At 37.6% G+C, this 21616-nt stretch overlaps 3 protein-coding genes across 4 annotated transcripts; all 3 read left to right on the forward strand.

Moving 5' to 3' along the window:
• The first annotated feature begins 1598 nt into the window (after positions 1–1598).
• Positions 1599–9738, forward strand: LOC113753881 (putative leucine-rich repeat-containing protein DDB_G0290503). The gene is made up of 9 exons (XM_027298148.1): positions 1599–1702; positions 1790–1970; positions 2632–2904; positions 3026–6193; positions 6622–7474; positions 7588–8231; positions 8761–8908; positions 9008–9089; positions 9372–9738. The coding sequence occupies exons 2-9, from the start codon at positions 1851–1853 to the stop codon at positions 9472–9474; spliced, it is 5391 nt and encodes a 1796-aa protein (XP_027153949.1). The 5' UTR covers positions 1599–1702; positions 1790–1850; the 3' UTR covers positions 9475–9738.
• Positions 9739–10566: 828 nt separating this feature from the next.
• Positions 10567–14033, forward strand: LOC113754120. Of its 2 annotated transcripts, none has more exons than XM_027298461.1 (9): positions 10567–10673; positions 10776–10910; positions 11252–11310; positions 11414–11713; positions 12165–12225; positions 12983–13107; positions 13236–13298; positions 13410–13539; positions 13775–14033. In XM_027298461.1, exons 2-9 carry the CDS (start codon positions 10835–10837, stop codon positions 13855–13857), a joined length of 897 nt encoding a protein of 298 aa, XP_027154262.1. In that variant the 5' UTR covers positions 10567–10673; positions 10776–10834; the 3' UTR covers positions 13858–14033. The 2 variants fall into 2 exon arrangements, with proteins under 2 accessions (XP_027154262.1, XP_027154261.1); XM_027298460.1 differs by having other exon boundaries at positions 13415–13539.
• An 830-nt stretch (positions 14034–14863) lies between these two features.
• On the forward strand, positions 14864–21014 carry LOC113753308 (regulator of G-protein signaling 1). The gene is made up of 11 exons (XM_027297429.1): positions 14864–15149; positions 16221–16341; positions 16495–16555; positions 16660–16744; positions 17225–17298; positions 18024–18215; positions 18779–18867; positions 19029–19267; positions 19350–19474; positions 19760–19881; positions 20033–21014. The coding sequence occupies exons 1-11, from the start codon at positions 15073–15075 to the stop codon at positions 20240–20242; spliced, it is 1395 nt and encodes a 464-aa protein (XP_027153230.1). The 5' UTR covers positions 14864–15072; the 3' UTR covers positions 20243–21014.
• Positions 21015–21616: the final 602 nt, after the last annotated feature.

The following is a 21616-nucleotide window of genomic DNA, read 5'->3' on the forward strand; positions in this document are numbered from 1 at the left end:
CGTGTGTGGGATTCACAAAAATTTGTTTTAAAGTTACATCGTGTGCAAAGAAAGTTACACCGTGTGCAATTAAAGTTACGTAGCGTGAAAAATGCACATAATTGGCTCAAGCTGTTTGTGCCCCTTGTCCTGCGGTGTGGTGTGCAGAAGTTCGAAGAGGATATCTAAAGGAGAAAAAACAGAGTCCGAAAGGGAGAATAGATTGATCGGTATGTGAGGAGTCTGGGGTGAAACGACCTTTAGTTAAATGCAAAATTTAGTACGACATCAAAATAAAAGACATTCCACCAGAGCAAAAGTGTACAAGGGACAATCCTGCATATGCAGTTTTCTTTTCTTTTTTTTTAATTTAAGAAAAAAAAACTTTAAAGATAGTGCCCAAATGGTCAAAACAAAATAAGAATAAAAGGATGCAAGACTCCCTTTAAAGATAAAATGGTACAATCTTTCCATGAAATGTTATGATATTGTTTCTTGATGATTTAGTCATCATCGTTTTCTACCGAAATAAATCTCAATAGTTTCACTTCTGGCTCCTCCTCACCATTAAAATTCGAGAATAAGAAATACTATGAAAATAGAGAAAGAAAAAATATTGTAATTAAACACTTGTACTACAGCTAAACTACAACTAAAAAGAAGTAAAGTTGTTTGTTTGGATTGCATTTTTCTAGATTTTTTGTAGAAAAAATACTGTAGCGATTTGATATATGTGAGGTAAAAAAGTGATAGGAAAATGTGTTCACGAAAAACGTAGCAATTTTTCTTTGAAAAACTGCTTCCAAACAGGGACGTTTGAATGCACTGTACCTCCAAGTTGATTCCTAAACCAATTTGCTGAACATATAATAAAAGCTTCCAATGTGCTTGGTTGAAACCTAATCATATGTAAGCTGGCCGCTCTTCCTTAAAACTAAAAGCAGAATTTGATGCAACCAAAGATAGAGGAACAATTAAGAAATCTCCAATTGTCGAGCTCGAGCTTAAAAAAATAGAAAAATTATTTTATTTTTAAAAAGATAAAAAAATAATTATTTTATTTTCAAAAATAAATAAAATAATATTTTTTTGACAAATAATAAAATATTAGAAATATATATGTAATCTTACTAATAAAATTAAAAATATATATATATAATCGAGCTCCCGCTTGGTATTTTTGACCTCGAGTTCGAGTTTGAATTTGACTTGATTAGCTCGAACTCGACTCGAGTTCGATATTAACCGAGCTCGCGAGCGAATCGATTCGTTCGCAACCCTACACACCACTAAAGAAGCAACGGATTAGTTATTACTTTTTATTTATCATCCAAAGTCTCCTTTTGTACCCAAAAAAAAAAAAGTTCATCCAAAGTCAAACTCGTATAAAGCTCGACCGGTCGGACCTAATTAGTTTGGTGGGCCGAATTGGCCCACTTTGCCAGGCCCAAGTGACCACAATGGTATGATATTAAGAACAGCCCACGAGCAAAACGTCGTCGTTGGACTAGTGGGAGCCAATGAAATCGCAGGGGTTGATATGGATGGAAAATGGTTCATCATATAGGCAAGATCCCTTTTTTCCTTGAAATCAGCGAAGAAATCTTAAGCAATCGAGCTGGAAAAAACCCAATTACATTTTAAAATACCCATAAAATCCCAATTTCTGGGGTGGATTCTTTTTCCAAATTTTCCTTGTGTTGCTTTTCAATCAATGCATAAGGTTTTACCGTTGACCCATATGATATTTTTATGTTAATCTTGTTAATATTCGACATGTAAAATTGGAGCTTCATTTTGTTGTTTTCAGATCTGATTGAAGGGATATAGGCAAGTAGGTAAGCAGGAATTGGTATATGTGATTGAGAGATATGGCAGAAAATCATGATTCAGAGGAGGAGTATAGAGAAGGGTCTGCAGCTGCTGAAGTTGGAGACTCAAATCATTCTATTCCTGTGGAATACACTTCGGACTCAGCTGGGAATGACCAGGTGACTTGCTAATTCCTATCCCAATGTGCATTTTTTGTGTGTATCGCAGAAGGGTTGGCTGAGCTTTCTGCAATTATGCTTGAAATGCATGAAATCAGATTCGACGCTGAAAATGAAAATGCTCTTGTATTAGAGTTTGTTTAGGATTATTGGGCACAATTGTTGAGGTTCCTAATAGTTTTAACTTGTTTTTTTAGAGTTGGACTAGCATATTATGGGCAGAACAGGATGTGAGCTTTGTCTATCCTCTCCGGAGAACTAGGAGAAACTAGTTTTTAGGGGACATGGGCTTCGAAAAGGTGCTGGCTATCGGACAGTAAAAATGTGTACTATTGAGTTCTATGCGGAATTGCTCTCGAGCTGACAAGATTAGGGAGTATTACGGGATTTGTGACATTTTAAAGTTCAATCTAAGAAATCATCTTAGTGTTTTTCAGCAAATCCTTGCTGTTGCTTGCTCTTCAGTGATTGGCGGCATATTTATGATTGGAACTATACTTAACTGAATTAATTAGCTTGAGTAACACATAATTTTTTTCTTTTTTATTTTTATTGTCCTAGTGGCAAAGTTTCTTAATGGACTATTTTACATCAGAGAAGTGCAGGGTAAGAGTTGGATTTTGTGGTCTGTCTTGATGTTTCTTTGTTTGATTTCCTGCAGATGGATGGTTCACAACCCATTCAAGATGCATTAAATGATGGAAAGGTAACTGAAGATGGGGGAAGGGAGGACATGTTTGTTGATTGCTCAGAGGAGATAGAAATTTCAGAAACCCAGACAAATTCAGAGGAAAAAGATAATGTACGGGACGACCGAACAGAGGAATTGCATGGTACAACACAAGTTGAAGACTTGCTTGCTGAAATAGCAGACTTGCGACATAAACTCGAAAAAACTGTTTCAGAAAAACAGAGCTTTGCACAGAAATATGAGGTATAATAGCTGTACGTGTTCATAATGTACTCAAGCAGCCAAGCTCACCATATGCATGCATGTATTATTTATTTGACCCAGTTATCTGGAAGTGGCCTTAGTATAAAAACTTTTCTTGCAGGAAGAAAGAGAAAATTTAAAGGGAGAACTTGGTTACCTTCATTATCAACTCAAGTCTCTGAATGATCAGAATCCATTCCTTGAGAAGGTGTCTGTAGCGCACCCTGATCATCATGATAGACCAGGGTTAGGAGATAGGGATGAGATGAGTCTGGCCTCTGATGCCTCACTGCATCAGATCGTGACTGAATGCTCAGAGTTTCTTAACAGTGCCATGGGTCTCTATTCTCAGACTGAAAATTCCATCAAAGAACTCCATGCTTCCTTACAAATGAAGGATTCTGAAATTGAGGATCTTAATTCAAAGATTACAGAGTTCACCATTTCGCGCGAGGTGACAGTTTTGTACTTAAATTCAGTGCAAGAAGCTGGTTGTCGGACATCTGAAGCACAGGTTGAGAGAGAACACATGATTCAGGAGATTGCAAATAGAATTTTAGCTTCCCTTCCTGTGTCAGTTTCCCAAGTAGGAGGATTCTTGGATGACTCTGCTGGGGAGAAATTTTCTCATATTGAGAAAAGCATCTCACTTTTAATTGAAAAACATAATCAATTTCTTTCAGGAATTGACAGACTTAAACTGTGTTTGAGTGACACGACACCAGATACTCATATGGAGGATGAAGTAGGAGTATTCATGAGTGCATGTGTTAAGCTGCATGAACTTAAAATGAAAGAAGTGGATTTGGAAGAAAAAGTAATCCATTTCCAAAATGAAAATGCAAAGTTGGTAGAACAACTTGATAAGGACAAAGCAGTCATTGAGAGTGCAAATGCAGAAATTGGAAAACTTAATGTGGAAATTGAGCAGGAGAAGACAAGGTATGCTAACACTAAAGAGAAGCTTAGCTTGGCTGTGACAAAGGGAAAGGCTCTGGTGCAGCAGCGAGATTCACTGAAACAAGCGCTAGCAGACAAAACAAGTGAACTTGAGAAATGTTTGATTGAACTGCAAGAGAAGTCAAATGCACTGGGCTTTGCAGAACAGAGTAAGGACTTGTTGATAAAAAGTGAAAGTATGGCCATTCACCTACAGGAGTCTCTTGCTCAAAAGGATTCAGTGCTTCAAAAATGTGGGGAAATTTTATCACATGCTGCTGGAGCTGATGATATTCAGTCTTTTGACTTAGTTGAAAAACTCAGATGGATTGTAGATGAGAGGAATGCACTCAAGGGTGTGACCATAGAGTTCCAAAATGTATCAGATGCCTTATCGTCAATTAATTTTCCTGAAAACTTGTTAGCAAATGATATGGAAACTAGGCTCAAATGGCTTGTAGAGTCATTCTCTACAGCCAAAGAAGAAGCCATGAAGTTGCAAGAAGAGATAGCTGAAATAAGAGTAGCCTCAAGCAAAGAGGTTGATCGCCTAGTTCAATCAGTTTTGGCAGAAACACAAGAAAAGAGTTACCTGCAGGAGGAATTGGAGGACTTGAGAAGCAAATACGACGGGGTATTCAAAAAAGAGCATCAAGTTGCATGTGAAAGGGATCAAATGGTTAGTATGCTGCTTGAGGCTTCTGGGATGACAAATTCTCTGGAAAAGGTTAATATTTCACAGCGTGATATAGCCAAGATGATAGCAAAGATCAAAGAAGAAGGTGAGGCATCTGTTGAATCTTCATATAGTCAAGTAAAAATCTTAGAAAGACTTCAGAGCCTTCTCTACGTTAGGACTCAGGAGGTGATGCTATATGAGCATCTATTGGAGGAAGAAATGCTTAATAGCGCACAAATGAAGCAGGTTTCAGAAAAGTTGCGTGTTGTGACTCAAGAACTTCATGCACTGAAAGATGAGAAGGTGTCTTTAGAGAAGGAGCTTATAAGAGCTGAGGAAAAAGCTGCTTTAATAAGGGAAAAGTTATCTATGGCAGTTAAAAAGGGCAAGGGTCTTGTTCAAGAAAGAGAGAATTTGAGAAGACTTTTGGATGAGAAGAATACTAAAGTAGAGAGGTTAACATCTGAGTTGCAAGATCTAATTTCTGCATGCAGTGACTGCAGGGATCAGATTAATAAGCTAGAAGCTGATATGGATTGCATTCCGAAGTTGGAAACTGATCTTGTTGCTACTAAGGAACAAAGGAATCAACTTGAGCAGTTCTTGGTGGAGAGTAACAACATGTTGCAGAAAGTCATAGAGTCTATTGATAGCATTGACCACCCTTCTAATTTAGTTTTTAAAGAGCCAGTTGAGAAGGTACAATGGCTTTCAGGATACTTGAACGAATGCCAAAATTCACAAGAAGAGTTGGAGAAACTGAAAGAAGAAACCATCACTTTAATAAGCAAGTTGGTGGAAGCTGAGACATCCATGAAGTCACTCGAGGATGCTTTGTTAGATGCACAAAACAGTATCTCGCAGGTCCTTGAAGAAAAGAGAGAACTAGAAGTTTCTAAAATTCAAAGTGAGGAGGAATTGCAGAAATCTCTGATGGAAGCTGCTTCCCAAAAGAGTAAATTTGCAGAGGTTTCTGCTACTATAAGATCATTTGAAGATGCTTTGACAGTGGCCGAGGATAATATCTCTAACCTTGCAAAGGAAAAAGAAGACGCTCTGGTTAGTAGAGCAGCCATAGAAATGGAACTTCAGAAATTGAAGGAGGAGAATTCCATCCAGGCTAGCCGGCTTACTGATGCTGAAGTTACCATACAATCCCTAGAAGATGCATTATCTGAAGCACAGAAAAATTTATCAGTGCTTGCCGAGGAAAATAATAAGACACAAATTGGAAGAAGTGATTTGGAGGAGGATATGAAGAAGCTGAAAGCTGAAGCTGATTCACAGGCTAACAAACTTGCTGATGCTGCAATGACTATAAAGTCACTGGATGATGCAAGATTGGGTGCAGAAAATAAAATATCCGATCTCGTTAAAGAGAACAAAAATGCAGAACATGAGATTTCGGCCCTTAACTCCAAGTTACAGGCTTGTTTGCAGGAGTTGGAGGGATCCCATGGCGGCATTGCAAATAGTTCTAGGGAAATCTCTGGTTATCTTACCAGTATTCAGATGATTCTAAGGGATGATAGTTTGTTATCTTTACTGAAAAAGAGTTTTGAGGACAAAATTGAGAGCCTAGGGGATATGAATAATATCCTTAAAGAAATGAGGGATTGCTTCTTCGATATGATTGGTCCTGACATGCTACAAAGTTGCCCTGTCATGGAGGTAATCTTTTCCTTTTGGGTTGAATTTAGATTACTTATTACCGTGTCTACATGCTAGCATTATCCGACTCAATATTTGAGCCTTACTAAACCAACAGAGCATGTACTTCAGATCTTGTCTTTTGTCTGAAATTTTTCTTCTGTTTTGCAAATTTCTCGATCATTGAATAGATATAAAGGAACTAATTCTTCAACTTTTCATGTATCTGGATGTTTTGGGGCTTTCAATGAAATTACATAGTTGGGCCTTCTAGTCAAGTTTCTGAGCTGTTTGTGCTCCTTACCTCTCATGCTTGCTTTTAATTGTTAGGCAGATCTTTTGGTTTCTGAATTACTTGTTTGTTTATACTGAATAAGCCCTTAGCGTGGTTCTTTTCACATCTGATTGTTGTTTAACAAGATGTATGGATTCTTTGTTCTTTTCTATAGGATGATTATTCTGTCTCGACTCTTTCACCAGATGGCCTTGACAATGCTTTGGAGATGGAAATGGTTAATGTACAGCTAAATGCAGTAGATGATGAGAATGTTACTTTGAATTTTGAGAAAACTCTTGAAGGATTGCGTTTAAGAGATAAGAATCTTGCTGAGAAAATTGGTAGCTGCTCCGGGATTTTGGATGACTTCATTTTGGCTCTTTTGAAAAGATTGCAGGTAGCCAAGGATGGTGTAATTGTTGCACGCGAGCTCGTTAGATCTTTGAAGCAAAGAGCGAATGATGTTGAAATGGATAGGCAAGCACAAGAGAACACAGTGGCCATGTTAGAAAGTGATATGGAAATTCTTCTGTCTGCCTGTACTAAGGCTACTGAAGAGTTGGAGCTAGAAGTTGAAAATAACTTATCGGAACTAAGTTCTGTCTCTATACTGGAAAATTCTTCCACAGAACTTGAAGCATTTGGTCAAGATGCACTAATTGACCATGACCTAAAGAGTGAAGGCAACAAGTATGTACATATAGCTGAGAAGCTGTTGCTTGCTACTAGACATTGTCGAAATTTTAATAAGCATTTTCATGGTATGAAACATATGATGGTTTCTACAGTTGAAGACTTGCAGAATCAATTGATTGAAACCAAGACAACATGTGGGAGCCTTTTAGAAGAAAGGGATCTAAACCAAAAGAAAATCTCTAAGCTAGAGACTGATTTAGAAGTAGCAGAAAACTTGTGTAGAGAAATGAAGCTTAAGATAGAGGATCATGAGGCTAGACAGCCTATGTTGAAGGAGAGAGAAACGGAACTTTTAGTAGCGCATTCAACTTCACCAAAAAATGTTCATGGTAAATTCATTTGCTAAATTTTGTTAGATTTATTCAACGTGCCAACTTTTTTTAATTTTAATTCTTATCCATTTTCTTTTATAATTCAAATTTTACACATTTTTTTGTTTCAGAGGCTCAAGAGTTTTCCTTGTCAGCATCTCAAATCAAATCCCTCTTTAACAAGATGAGTGCTATTGGCATCTCACTCCCTGAGTCTGAAGTTGAAGACTTGGAGACCACTTATTCTACTGATGTACAAAAGCTCTTTTACATTATTGATAATTTTAATGGATTAAAGGACAAGATAAACTCAGAGGCACAAGAAAAAGAAAATCTGCAGTCAATGCTTGAAAAGCAAGTTACTGCTGTTGAGCATCTAAATGAAGAAGTTAAAGGTTATGTTAGAGAGAAGCAAGAATCTGAAAGGATGAGGAATGAGCTTGCCCTGGGTTTGGAGAGTATTATTCAGAAATTGGGAGGTGATAAGTTGGTTGGCGGTGAGAAAATAGCTCATGTGACCGGATTACTGTCAGCACTAGATATGATGGTCATGGCTACAAAGGCCGAGTCAGAAAATCTAAAGTCAAAAACGGATGAACTGAGTACCAAATTGCTTAGTACGGAAAAGTTTGTGGATGAATTGTCCAGCAAGGTGAAGTTACTGGAAGGTTCTAGTCATGGTGGGGTGGCTTTCCCAGAGACTATCAAGGAGAAAGGCATTTCAGAACTGTCTTCCTCTAATTCTCAGCCAGAAATATCAGAAATCCAGGAGCTGGTAACTCTTTGTTGCCCAAATTTCACATTTTATTTCATACATCTTCCTTCAATATTCCCCTCCCACCTTCTAATATTAATGGCTTTGGAGGGATGCATGTTGGGGATTCTATTATCTCGAGACTCTTTCTTTCTTCTCTTTGGTTGTCCTGGAGAACTTCGGTGATTGATTGTAGTGCTAACGATCTCTTCTACCCCTGTGGGGCATGCCTCTTGTAGAGTCATGAGTTCTTTTCTATACGTGGACTTGGTTAGCATTACATGCCTGGAGTTTATGGTGTTCCTCCATTTGCCCCTCTTCGCTTTTTGTGTTTCACTTTTCTTCTTGTTCTTATAGCTGTTCAGCTGAATGTGCTTGCTTAAATTGATGTTAGTCACATGATCGTCAGTTCTATGCTTTAGAATAATGGCGTACTACAAGGAATGTTCAACATTTTTTATTTTGGTCCTCTTGCAGGAATAAGTTGTTTGTTCCTCAGATTCTGAGATTTATGAGTTGAGTTGTAATTCATTACGATCCATTACTGCAGGGGCAAGGTAAAAATGTGGCTGTATCATCTGTCCCATCAGCTGCTCATGTGCGAACATTACGAAAGGGCTCAAGCGATCACCTTGCAATCAGTATAGATCCTGAATCTGAAAGATTGGCAAACAATGAACAAGCTGATGAAGATAAAGGTTTCTTTTCTTTTTTACACTGTAAACTTCTGATTGGTTACCATGAATGCCTCAAGATATTGAGTGTCTGTTAACTTTTGGTGGACTCTCAAAACGCAGGCCATGTGTTCAAGTCGCTTAATACATCAGGTCTCATTCCTAGACAAGGGAAGATGATTGGAGATAGAATTGATGGAATTTGGTATATTACTTGGACTTGCTCGGCAGTTAATTATTGCTTCTTCAATAGTTTATTCTACTTATCTGACTTGCAAAACCTACTTGAGGGGCTTCAATCCACGGCACTCTTACTCTATGCTTGCGTGTGGTCATTTTGCATTTCTCAACTCTTTCAGCCTATCATCCGGTCAATTTAAACAAATTTTTACTTTTGTAACTAGTATTTGAGTTGTATATTTTGGTTGATGTGCTAATCTACCTCTTATTTGGGTTTATCTAACACCTGAATTTCCATTTTGTCCAGGGTGTCTGGTGGTAGAGCTTTAATGAGTCATCCGAGGGCGAGGCTAGGTCTTATTGCTTATTGGCTCTTGTTGCATATTTGGTTACTGGGCTCAATTTTGTAGCGCTACTTGGGATGAATCCTCAAACGACATATTCTGTTGACCTGTAAAGTAGATATGAATCATTTACAGTGTTCCTCCCATTTATAGTACACTTAAGATGCAAATGTACATAGCAATATTCCCATTTGGATTCTCTGCAATCACATTTTTAGGTATTCAGAGGATCCAAGTCCCATTATTTTTCACCTTGTTTAGACGTAGCTGTTCATTACCATAAGGTCGTTGTAAAAGGTGCCTTTTGGGGGATTACTTGTGTTGTTTTTTCATTTTTAGCACAAAATCTTCTCTTAGTTGAGCGACTCTCGGTCATTTTATACAGTTTCGGGTTATACTTGGGAGCAATCAGCCAGATGCCAGCAGTAGCGCGGTATGGTCCGATGGTGATTTAGTTTCCGTCGATTGTCGTAATCTTGTTTGGTCATCTCGAAAGTATAGGTTAGAGTAGGTGTAGGTGTAGATAGTGACAATAAACCAAAAAAAAAAAAAAAACAGATGCCAGCAGTGTATGCTGCTTAAGCAGCCTAGAGATACATAATTTATATTTTCTGGATCTCTTTTCATTCAACCGAAGGCGAAAAAAGATTAAGGAATGAAAACCAAAACTACTTATTTTAGGTGGAGGAGCAAAATGTTCGCGTTAGCAGTTCCAATCCAACCTCCCAGTTAAGGGCTTGAATCAAGTTCAGCAAAATCGCTAGTACTCGGAAAGCGTTTTCTTCGGTATCAAATATTAGTTTTCGGGTTGGAGAAGAATATGAGAGAGTCTTGATCAAATGGAAATTTAGTGGAAAATTTGAAAAAGATTGCAGAACAGATTTGACCGAGTGATTTCTATGGAAGTGGCAAATGGATAGCGTACCCCACAAAGGGACAAAGAAAAAAGAAACCAAAAAAAATAAAAAGAATATGGTGATAGGGTGATTTTACCAAAATATGGTTAATTTCAATCAGAATTATATATAATTCGTTACATATAGTAAAACCAAAATTGTAGTGTAAATTCTGTGGTAAAATCAGATAACCATAATAAACCGTCTCACTCCTGGGTTGGGCCCAGAGCTTTCAATGCGGTTTTACAATGTCCACCACTAAAAATCCTCAAACGAATTTCTTCGGCAACAACGTTGGACCATATTTCTCAGCTCGAGCAAGAGTCTCTTTTCAACTGCTTTGATGCTGAAGAAGTTGAAGGAATAATAGTAAGCGTTCATGATGGCTTCTCTAAAAAGTACTGGTAAAAACTGCAGACTCTTGTGTATTTGTAGGCAACCTTTTAATGCTGAGACTGAATTGCTTAACAGATAAGAAGAGGAAGAGTTTTATTGCAAGAGGCGGCCGTTGATTTCAAGCTACAGAAGTGATGGAAGTTGTCACTCTGAACTGTTGTTGGAAGTCAAGACCATACAATTTATCTGCATCCGTCTTTCAACCTCTAGGTGGCTCTAGATTCCTACGTTCTCTAATTTTCATTTCACCTATATTCTGTCATTTCCTAGTAGATGAAGCGACCGAGCACTAACTGCAGTCCCTCAAATTTTCATGCTGGGGTTTGTTTATTTCGTTAATTCTTCATCCTGATAAACATTCATGGGACGTGGAATATATCTATGTTTTGAGCTAATGTGTCTGCTTATTTGTACCTTCCTGTCCATAAAAGTTGGCTTTTTTTTTTTTTTTGTGACTCTCATGATTCGTTCCCCGGCCAACATCATATCATGCTTTGTAGTATTCTACTCGTATTTACAGTGGGGTTTGATTGCCTAAATACATGCTTCAGGTATGGAATTTGTTGGCCCTCGTAATTCAGCAGAGATGTCGCCTGCTCGATTTTTCAGTGTGGGTATTCGATTTTGTTGTTTTTATCCTTGAAATGAATAACTCTTTCAGTTCCATGTGTTCTGTATGTTAACAAGCTTCTTCTCTGTCTTAAATTTTGCAGGGATTTAGAGTTGGTTTAAGAGTTTTTGCTAGTCGGAATTCAGTCAAGAAGTCCAGGAAAAAGGAAAAATCACAGAAGTATGATACTTCACCATCAAATAAGGCTGTCTTGGAAGAAAATGATGCAGTATCAAATACACCACCTCTCGCAGATAATTACATTCAAGAAAATAGCAACACATCCTCCTTTAACCACTCAGAGGGGCAAAGTACACTTCTAATTCCGTCCAGAGGTGCAGTTCTTCGGGCATGCACGATCACTTCCTGTTTAATTGGAACTTTAGGTGTTGTTATCAGGCAGGTAAATGTTCTTTTTCCAGCTTTCACCAGAAGAGAGAGAGGGGGGGGGGGGGTAATTAAATTGGACAACTAGTCGTCGTTTGTTCTAGACATCCCTTTCCTTTCTCTAAAAGTTGTTATCAAAAGTAATGCTGCTGATTAAAGATTCTTTGGATGGGTGCTCAGAATGTATATGTCTTTTTTGTTTCTTTAAATTTTGTTGCAATCCTAGTAGCATGTCAAACAAAGACATTCAGTTGCATTTCAAGTCAATTGTTCCACATTATATTGTATCTCTTCTGAGCACCAACTCTGCCACACATCTGCTACAAGGTGGGTGGTTTCTTCTTCCTTTTATTATTTTTCATTCTTTCTTTGTTTCTCGTTTACGCTGCCTAGTTTGCTGCTGTCAACCTGTTTGAATTGATACATTTTATCCTTGTGAGGTGCCAATGTTATGATTGGACTTGCAGGTTTCTCATTTTGCATCCACAAAGGGATGGCCTGTCATTGATGCATCGTCAGAAATTTCATGTATGATGAAGGATCAATCTTTTTCCTCTGCTTTATATTAATTAGCACAAAAGCAGGACTGCTATCTTGCTTAATTACCATGTGACTGTTCATACTTTCCACCCATTGTTCATTTGAAGGAAAACATCTCTTGTTATTATCAATGTTTGTCCACCTTTTCCAACTTCGCTGTAGGGTCCATAACATTGGAATATCCTGTAGCACTCGAGAATGATCCATGAAACTCCACTGTCCTAACTTTCACTTCGATGTTAAATCTTTGCTAATTTCAAGGTGCCCTTACTTGCCATTTTCATAGAATTTTTGAACAAATGAATAATACATGCAGGATTTTGTCCCCGTTTTCTTCTTTTCCTTCTGTGCCTGGATTTAGCAACTATGGACAATAATGAATGTAAAAAAGTGAGGTGTGTCGAAGACATAATATTGTTTTGTTACAAAGTTGATATTACTGTAAACTTTGTCATTGATGAATCATAACGAAGTGAGGTCTTGGTAAGATATAATGTCGTGTTGGGACAAAGTTTTACAATCTAAATGTTTATCATGGTTTGAAATTTTGAGGGTGGTGCAGATGAGTAAATTAGATTTTTGGACTTTCTGTAATGCTGCTTCTTGTTGAGTTGATGGGATGGGTCCATGGTTAAGGTTAATATTAAAATCACAATTGTGCTTCTACTGATTTTTTTTTCTTAAAACTTTTCTTTGTATTCAATTTTTTTACGAAATTTGCTAATATCAGATCTACTCTTTGCAGTAAACTTCGAGACATGGCATCTTGAGTTGATAGTGGGACTAGTTATCCTAATATCATCTTGCAGGTACCTACTTTTGAATATCTGGCTGGATTTTGCTGAGTCTAGTGAAGCGGCTAATAAGCAGGTGTCTGCATTAGTCCTCTACAGTTTCTAGTTGATCTTGTACGTCATTCAATAACCATGATCCTGAGCCAATGCTAGTTTGTTTGTTGCATTATATGTGGCCTTATTCAGACTTGATTTGATTTGCAGGTCCTTAGCTCGCTAGAACCTTCAGACTACATTGTTGTAGCATTTCTACCAGGAATTAGTGAGGTACAAAAGAGGATAGCATACTACAGTTGTATATGTAGATTTGAACCAAAGATTTGAAGTTCTGCTTTTGTTCAAGGATGACATCATGATCTTCAATACCTCTATTGCTAGAGCAGGAACTTCTGTTTCGTGGTGCATTACTGCCCCTTTTTGGCATGGACTGGAAGAGTGTCTTTGCGGTTGCTGCTTTATTTGGGATACTGCATTTGGGAAGTGGTCGGAAGTATTCTTTTGCTGTCTGGTAAATTTAACAAATAATTGAAAGACGCTTTCTATTCCCTTCAGAAGACCCTGGCTGTTCGTTGCAAGTCTCTTCCATCTAGTCTTAAGTTCATTTGTCATGGTGGCCAAATGACGAAAATAAGTCTTTGGTCCTTCTGATGATGCTCCTGCAGTGTCTCATTGACGGACTACCTAATGCATTATCTGTTGAACTCTGGTTGATTTTTTTGAATAACATTTGGTTCTCTTGTCAGGGCAATGTTTGTCGGGCTTGCTTACGGTTATGCCACAGTTGTGTCCTCAAGTATCATCGTGCCAATGGCTTCTCATGCAATGAACAATTTAGTTGGTGGCATCATGGGGCGATACACATCAAAGTCATCAAAATAGATTTGGCACAAGGTGCCGGGATGCGCCAGTTTGTCAGTTTGTACTTATTATCTGGTTTAAATTTGCTTTGGTACATTTAGAAGTTAGAGTAATGAATATGATATGGATGATTATCCAATTAAATGTTTAATGCTTTATGGAAAAATCTGCTTTGACTGGTCATTACTGGAACTTGGAAAAAATAAGCCTATTGAAGATAGTTTCAATGGTTTGACGGGTGATGAAAATGACAGATCCGTTTGTGGAGAAACTGCAGCTGCATAGGTCATATGGTGTTACTGAACTATTCTGATAACGTAGTCGAGCATTTCCAGGATGCGATGTTTGATGGAATCAAGTCTTAAAAAAGTCTTGCTTAATTCTTGCTTCTCAGCGTTATCTTTAGTTCATCCCTTATCTTGATGTGTTTCATGATGGTTCTTTCTAAATTGACTTGACAATATCAGGGTCATCTGAATGGGCTGCATGCACCAGCAAAATGCAAAGGCTGTTTGGTTGCAACGTAAAAATGCTGCCTCCACTCTCTTGTGAAGTGCCATAAGCCTGCAGATATATTGGAATCACTTGCAAACTAATATATCAAATGTATTTTGTAATTTGTAATTTGTATATATTTAGTGTTTAGTAATAATATATTTGGATATATAATTATATATAATATCAAAAAAAAAAAATATATATATATATATAAGTAATTGAAGGGTCGAATCTATATCGAAGTTGAATCTAATGAGATTCAAACTCGATGCATATTTAATTCAGGTCAATTTTTTTTTTTTTCACTTGAAAACGAGAAAACAGATGGCTCTGACTGACTAATGAATCATTTGAAGAGGCTAGTAAACGTTAAATCCAAAACATCAGCATGTTTATTTTTCTACTTCATTTGCCATGGACGGGAAGATTTCCACTTTTACTTAAAAGTAGTTGAATAATTTCTGACTCATAAAGCTTAAACACCAGCAGACTAACGCAAACTTATCGTACCCATCTTGCTTTAGGGTCGAACAAACACCAAGCACGTGGAAATGGGGGCTCCAATGCACTTGGAAATTACGGTGCTTTGTCTTCGTAAATCGCACACCCACTTCTGTAAGGCAATTTCACCAACAGTTTAATGGCCATCTGCAGCTCCAAGTAATTCTCCACCTCATCGTGAAAGATGACCAGTTGTGCCCTCGAGGGTGGCTGTCCCAGCGACTATGTAGCTGTCTCCATCTCAATTCTCTCTATTTTCTTGTGAGTTCCTACTTCAAATTGACTTAATTTTCTCGATGCATCATAAAATGTGCATCTTGAGTTTATCTCGGATTCATGTTAACTGGGATATTGCATATTACTAGTTTGGGGGAAATGAAGCTTGTTTTTGGTGGATAATGGATTTTGTAGAGCAAAATATTGGTGGGTTGCTCAATTATTACTGTAAGGTTCTGACTTTTCTGGATGTAAGCTAGTAGTAGTATCTTTTTAGAGGTTAAAGCTCGTGACTTTTTACCCGAAGTTGTCAAAACATATTAGCTTCTTAATTTTGAATTTGGAATCGTTTTGGAGTGATGAAAGCTGATAACTTTCTTGGCATAAGTGCTGGTGGGCAGTGTAATATGAACATGCAAGAGAGGAGTATTAGTAAGCCTGGTCTTTAAACTTAAATTTTAGTACTTTATTGTTGATAAATAAAAGGAGTTAATTCTTGGTATGAGAAGACATGTAAAAGAATGAATCGAGTTAAGGGAACACAGGAAACGGGTAAACTTGTCGAACTAAAATTGTTGCAGAAGGCAAGGGGCTTTTGGTTGATTGTTGAATGCTCTTCAACTCTGTACCATTGGGTTAACAAAGTATAGTCACAGGCGAAGGAAGTGAAAAACAACAAACTATTTCTTTTCTGTATCCTTTTGTTAATCTAAACTGTCTAGTCTGGAAAAATTAGCTCTATCTTGAATGCTAGTCTTTTGTTCAAGGTGCATCCTTTTAAGGTCTTTGCTATTTTCCCGACTTTTCTAGAAGGCTTGTCAGTGTTTGTTTAGATGGAGATGTACTTTCAAGTCTGCGCAAAAATGACTTGTCTTACGCATATAGGTGGAAGAACATCCCTTGTTTTTTTTCAACCCCTTTCTATCCTCTTTCTGCTATACTGGCATCATATCTTGTAAACATTACCCAAGTTTAAAGTATGAAATGGGGTAAGATCGACTTTGCTGTTGGATCCTGCACCTTTAGGTTTGATTTGTGATTGATGTTCTTGCGTGCTTGTTATTTGTTAATCATCATCTCTTTGCACTTACATGCCATATTGCCTTGTCATTACAGGCTTGTTGTAAAGTGGACGTTGCCCTATATAATTCACAAAGTTCCAAGACCCAACGGCAGCAGCTTTTGGCTTGTAGCAATTCAAGTTATGGCCAGCTTCAACCTTCTGTTGTCAATTGTGGTAAGAAATGACCGTCTCCATGGAGTGTAATGTGTCTATTTTGTTTGTTTGTGTCATTTGAAGATCTTTTCTTTATTTATTTATTTATTAGTTTTTTGGTTGAATGTTTCTTTGTGATGTTTGCTTACTTGATTTTGTCCTCTCAATTTGTAGATGTCCTTTAATTTTGTAAAGTTTAAAAGACATTGGTGGAGATCTTGCTACATTTGGGCAGGTACTTTTTTCCATCAATTGACATTTGATATTTTGACTCTTAGCTCTGGGTTCTCTTTCAACTTTTTATCTGTTGAGAGGATTGATAGTTTGGTGTTCTTTCAGTGTGGATTGAAGGGCCTCTGGGATTTGGTCTACTGTTGAGCTGTCGCATTGTACAGGCATTTCAGTTATACTACATATTTGTAAAGTGAGTCTGGTTCTTATTGGCTACTTCCCATACAGTTAGGCTTTACGCATTTCACTCACTTGTTGAAATGATCAAATGTGGTTCGCAATAACTTCTTCTACACTATGGCTCACTTTATCTAGAAAATCCTGGAATAGAGATCTAGGAGAACAAAACTGTGGCTATGAAGAAACAGAAAAGTGAAACTCATGTAGAAAACATGCCATGTGGACACATGGAAAATCATGCATCGCAGCAGATCTAACCATGGGAAGAATCACCCTGCCAAAATGTGAAAATGCATTGTTAAATTTTGTCATTCCAATGGTTCAGCAATTGAATTTTAGAAGCTGTAAAAGAAACATTGTTTTAATCTTGACTTATTTTCGGCATATCAGGATAGCATATCATTCAGTTTGACACTGCACTTATATGAGACTTATATGATTCCATCCTTTTGAAGAAAAATGTTGTTTACCTGTTTCCAATTTTATGTACCAGGAGACGAATGCCACCAATTAGGTCACATATTTTTCTTCCGTTAATTCTGTTGCCATGGACTATTGGTTCTGGAGGTACAATTGGCTAATTTAAGTGCTTTCCTTTGCTTTTGAACTTTGATTTGAATTTCTAGATGGCATTAGGCATCTTTTTCCTCTTTTTTTTTGGGGGGGGGGGGAGGGGCATTACACCAAAATTTTTTTTATCTGTTACTTTAACAATTCTAAATAGTGAATGCATAACTCAAGTAGACGTCTTAGTTTAAAAAAAAAAAAAAAGGTAGACATTTTAGTGAAACTAGTTTATACAGTTTCTACAATATGATCATAGAGACATCAAAAACTCTACTTGTGAGTTTATTATTGAGTGAACAGAGTGAGTGTTAAAGCATTGCATTGATACTAGAAGTTCAAAAAATTGTCCCTTCCCTAGGTGACTGTTAATTTCCTTTTCAAGTACCATCAGGCAGAGATGGGAAAAACAACTATGTCTTCAAATAGGACCAGAGTAGCATTTTGGGAATCCTCTTTCAATCTCATAAGCTCCAATGACATACTGCTAAACACCAGATATGATTAATGATATCATGCAATGATCTTGATTTGATGAACTTATTTATTGAACCTGCCTGAGTATGCCAGTTCACACTTAAAAGGTGTGTTGGTAGGCTCTTCATCAAACATCAGTAGTCAGTAGTGTTCAGCATTTGACCTTTTATTCGCATATTGTTGCTTAAGTAACATGTTCACCTGCATTTGTAACCTCATGTGTTGTTAATGTAAAAACTTTCGTTGTCCAGTTATTCACATGAAAAAGCCTCTGAATTACCATTGCCACATGGGAAGCCAGTGGATCATCCCAGTTATTTGCCTTCATGCATCATATGTTGTTGCTTTGGTGGGTTTTACAAGAGCTCTTCATCATATAGAGTTTAGATTCAGTGAAGTCAAAGACCTCTGGCGGGGAATACTTGTAGCCACTTCTTGCATCGGTACACTTTTATCTGCTTTTGCTTTCCTTCTTCATATTTTTCATATTATTCACTTGATTTAGTTTGCACTGGATGACATTTTTGTGGACCCAATGCATCAAGAATTGCTATATGGAAATGTAAATGGTGCATTTTCTGAGTGTTGGCAACATAACCAATCGTGATTGTTCATATTTTTTGGATTACTATTCTTATTCTCAATGTGGAACTTGGAATATTCCACAGAACCAAAAACAGAAGAAGCAAAAAGATTGTACCTTCCCTTTTTCCAGGGAAAAGACACTAGGAAGGGAAAAAAAAAATACTAAAGAGGAAGAAATTGCTGTTTGCAGAAAACAATAAAATTAGCTCAAATATCTTGATAGGAAACCAGTTCATTCTTGAAGCTAGAGTCTGCTATTATACTGAAAAAAGCAGTTCTTTACCTGCTTTTATTTGCATTAGTAAAGAATTTGTGCTGATATTTCTTAAAGCATTTTGATGCATGCTTTAGATGCTTGATGGTATTCCTTATCTTTTCCAAGTCATACAAGTTGTAACATATGGGGTTTCTTTTTTTAAAGGAATATGGGTGGTGTCTTATGTTTTGAATGAGATCCATGAAGATATTGCATGGCTTCAAGTTGTCTCAAGATTTATGTTATTATTTGCGGTAAGGTTAATCAATCTTATTTATTTTATGAAATCGACCTGTCCAATCTTTCATTTACCAGAGACCCGCATCAATGCAACTTCTTGGATTGGAATTGCTTTCTCGTATTGATATTTTTGTCTGTATTGACTTGCAATTCTCTTGTTTTTTCATGTACTCAGACAAGCATCCTTGTTCTGGCATTCTTTTCTCTTTCAATCTCTCAACCACTAGTCTCACTCATAAGCTTGAGGAAAAAAGACCCCCAAAAATGTGATACAATGAGTAGCGCATTGGGCGTACTAGATAGTGGGCTTCTATTACAAGGAGAGCAAACACAGCCGATATCTCCTAATGAGCCTCTGGATAAGCTTCTTCTTAACAGAAGATTCCGCCAATCATTCATGGAATTTGCAGACAGGTATCTGCTCTGCATTAGAAATATTTTTGGCATGCACCTGCTCCACAATATGTGCATTATATTTGCTTCTGTTCTTATGTAGTTGCTTAGCTGGGGAGAGCGTCCATTTTTATGATGACGTGCAACAGCTTGACAAAATTCCTTTGAATGATCCCACAAGAAGAATTTACATGGCTCGACACATTATTGAGACGTACATAGTTTCAGGTATGACATCCTAATGAGTTGACCCGCACGATTCCCCCTTTTTATAAGAATTTTGTCTAGGACAAATCTCTGCAAATAGCATATGACATCATACTAGAATGATTGTTTGTAAAAGTTGAAAAGTATGAAGTTTGAAAGCCTATGCCAATGAATCAGATGCTGCAACCAATTATCTTTACGATTTTGTGTAGATTAACAAGCGGTTTTTTTCTACATTGTGCTACAAATGTATGGTACTTGTGGTGCTTATTGAATATTTATCCTGAATGAACATGTTTGCTGCAGGTGCAACAATGGAGGTGAATATATCTCACAGAAGCAGACAAGAAATTTTGGCTACGCTTGATTTAGCACAACCAACTCTTTTTCAAAATGCAGTAAATGAGCTGATGCTTTTAATGAAAATGGTTGGTGTTTAACCTAGAGTTTTAAATTGATTCCTTTCCTGCCTGGATACTAGGCTAGCTGATTATGCTATTGGTTAACGCAATAAACAAATGCATTCTGTTTGTGATTTTGCCACTTTGTTTGACTAATATTCTGTATTTCAAATTGAAGAACTTGGCAAAGGATTACTGGTCATCTACATCCTTCTTAAAGCTGAGAGAACAGGTGGCTATGAGGACAGTCAGTCGTGAATCAGAACAAGTCAATGGTTGGAATTTCTCTCCCAGGTTAAGCTCTGTCCATTGTGCTGATGACCCGTTTCATGAGGAACATAGTCCGAGTAGCTCTGAGTGTCGAAATCACGACCTCGACATGAAATGATTATTTAGAGGCTCAAAATGCTCTTAATGGTATAAATCTTCAAAGGGACTGCTTTGGTTAGTTCCTCGAGCTGCACCTGCCCCCGGTTGGCTTGCTCTGGAAACGCCCCCTCAGGAGAAGAGAAAAGATGAGGCTGATTGAACCCTCAGATGTGATCGATACTGTAGGGTTATAATACCTATTGTGTGTTCCAACACAATCCTCATTTTGAGATAGGTCTTGCTCTCAGACCAAACTTAGGATCAAGGAAATCCCGTATAAATGTTATTAGACCTCTGCACGTACAGCAACTTTGTGTAGCTGCAGCTGAAATTTCTGCATCCTTCCATGTGGAGCTTCTCCTGTTTTAGCATCAAGGGGTATTGTTCTGTGGTAATGGGAGATTGCTAAGATGATAAGCTGAAGCTAGGGGTAGGTCAGCAACGGATTTGAGCTGTCACTGGTTGGGCAAGTCATTTATGAGACGATGAATCACCAGCAAGTTAGCAACGCTAGTCTATAATAATAGTGTACTGACTTTGTGGGCCTACAGAGCAAATTAGCCCGATGATGCAACTGTGTATATATCATTCTCGAATGGTTCTTATTGTTACTCTCTTTTTTAAGTTGTGACTTTCTGTTCTTGATGAGTGATGATGAATGATGAGACTACTGAGACGTAGGATCTTTCAGACTCGAATCAATCACCTACTTACTTAGCATTGTTTGGTTTCTTTTCCGTATCTTGTGTACAGAACTCGTTAGGTTTGCCATTAACTACGGTCTTAAAGTTGCTGCAATCTTGTAGGACCACAGTTATGAATTGAATGTTCGGGAATTTCTAGGGAAGACTGGAAACAAGGTGTTAAACGGAATGTTCAGTCAAAAGGTGGTTGTGGGCTGGTTTCTTTCACTTTGTAAATGGAACTCGTCTTCTAGCTAATAAATTATGGTCTTCATGCGTTTACGAGGAATGGTAGCAGCATGATGAGCTTCAACATGCTACTGTAAAATACGTTGGTTGGTCGACACCTGCGATCTGTTGCATTTTGTTGACCATTAATGGAAGTAACTGCAAAGTGCGGTGGTGGAGGAGAGTTTTGAAACCATTTGGTTTGGATAGTGAAACGAGGTGACAATGGGGGGTTGCAGTGAATGGCCTTGCCAGAAAGCAGAAAAGTAGGAACATCACAACCGACGAGTGACCCTTTAACCTATGGAGAACTTTTATCAATCTCCGATTTGTACCCTACTAAACTTTTACGCGGTGCATTTTTTATCCTAAGGTAATCAAGACCGACCATTCCAATTACGAAAAAGACGTGCAAGTGCATACTTTTCTCAATAGTAACAACGCATGTGAATAATTGATGGACATGGCCTAACTTTAAATGG

This window comes from Coffea eugenioides, chromosome 11 (assembly GCF_003713205.1).
Source record: "Coffea eugenioides isolate CCC68of chromosome 11, Ceug_1.0, whole genome shotgun sequence".
Taxonomy (NCBI): Eukaryota; Viridiplantae; Streptophyta; class Magnoliopsida; order Gentianales; family Rubiaceae; genus Coffea; species Coffea eugenioides.

Coding starts and splice junctions, on each gene's coding strand:
- LOC113753881 (XM_027298148.1), top strand. CDS start 1,851: ATGGCAGAAAATCATGATTCAGAGGAGGAGTATAGAGAAGGGTCTGCA. Junction 2,905..3,025: donor GCTTTGCACAGAAATATGAG/GTATAATAGCTG, acceptor CTTTTCTTGCAG/GAAGAAAGAGAAAATTTAAA. Junction 8,909..9,007: donor ACAAGCTGATGAAGATAAAG/GTTTCTTTTCTT, acceptor CTCAAAACGCAG/GCCATGTGTTCAAGTCGCTT.
- LOC113754120 (XM_027298460.1), top strand. CDS start 10,835: ATGGAAGTTGTCACTCTGAACTGTTGTTGGAAGTCAAGACCATACAAT. Junction 10,911..11,251: donor ATCCGTCTTTCAACCTCTAG/GTGGCTCTAGAT, acceptor TACATGCTTCAG/GTATGGAATTTGTTGGCCCT. Junction 13,108..13,235: donor GTGAAGCGGCTAATAAGCAG/GTGTCTGCATTA, acceptor TTTGATTTGCAG/GTCCTTAGCTCGCTAGAACC.
- LOC113753308 (XM_027297429.1), top strand. CDS start 15,073: ATGACCAGTTGTGCCCTCGAGGGTGGCTGTCCCAGCGACTATGTAGCT. Junction 15,150..16,220: donor TCAATTCTCTCTATTTTCTT/GTGAGTTCCTAC, acceptor TTGTCATTACAG/GCTTGTTGTAAAGTGGACGT. Junction 17,299..18,023: donor ATGGACTATTGGTTCTGGAG/GTACAATTGGCT, acceptor TTCGTTGTCCAG/TTATTCACATGAAAAAGCCT.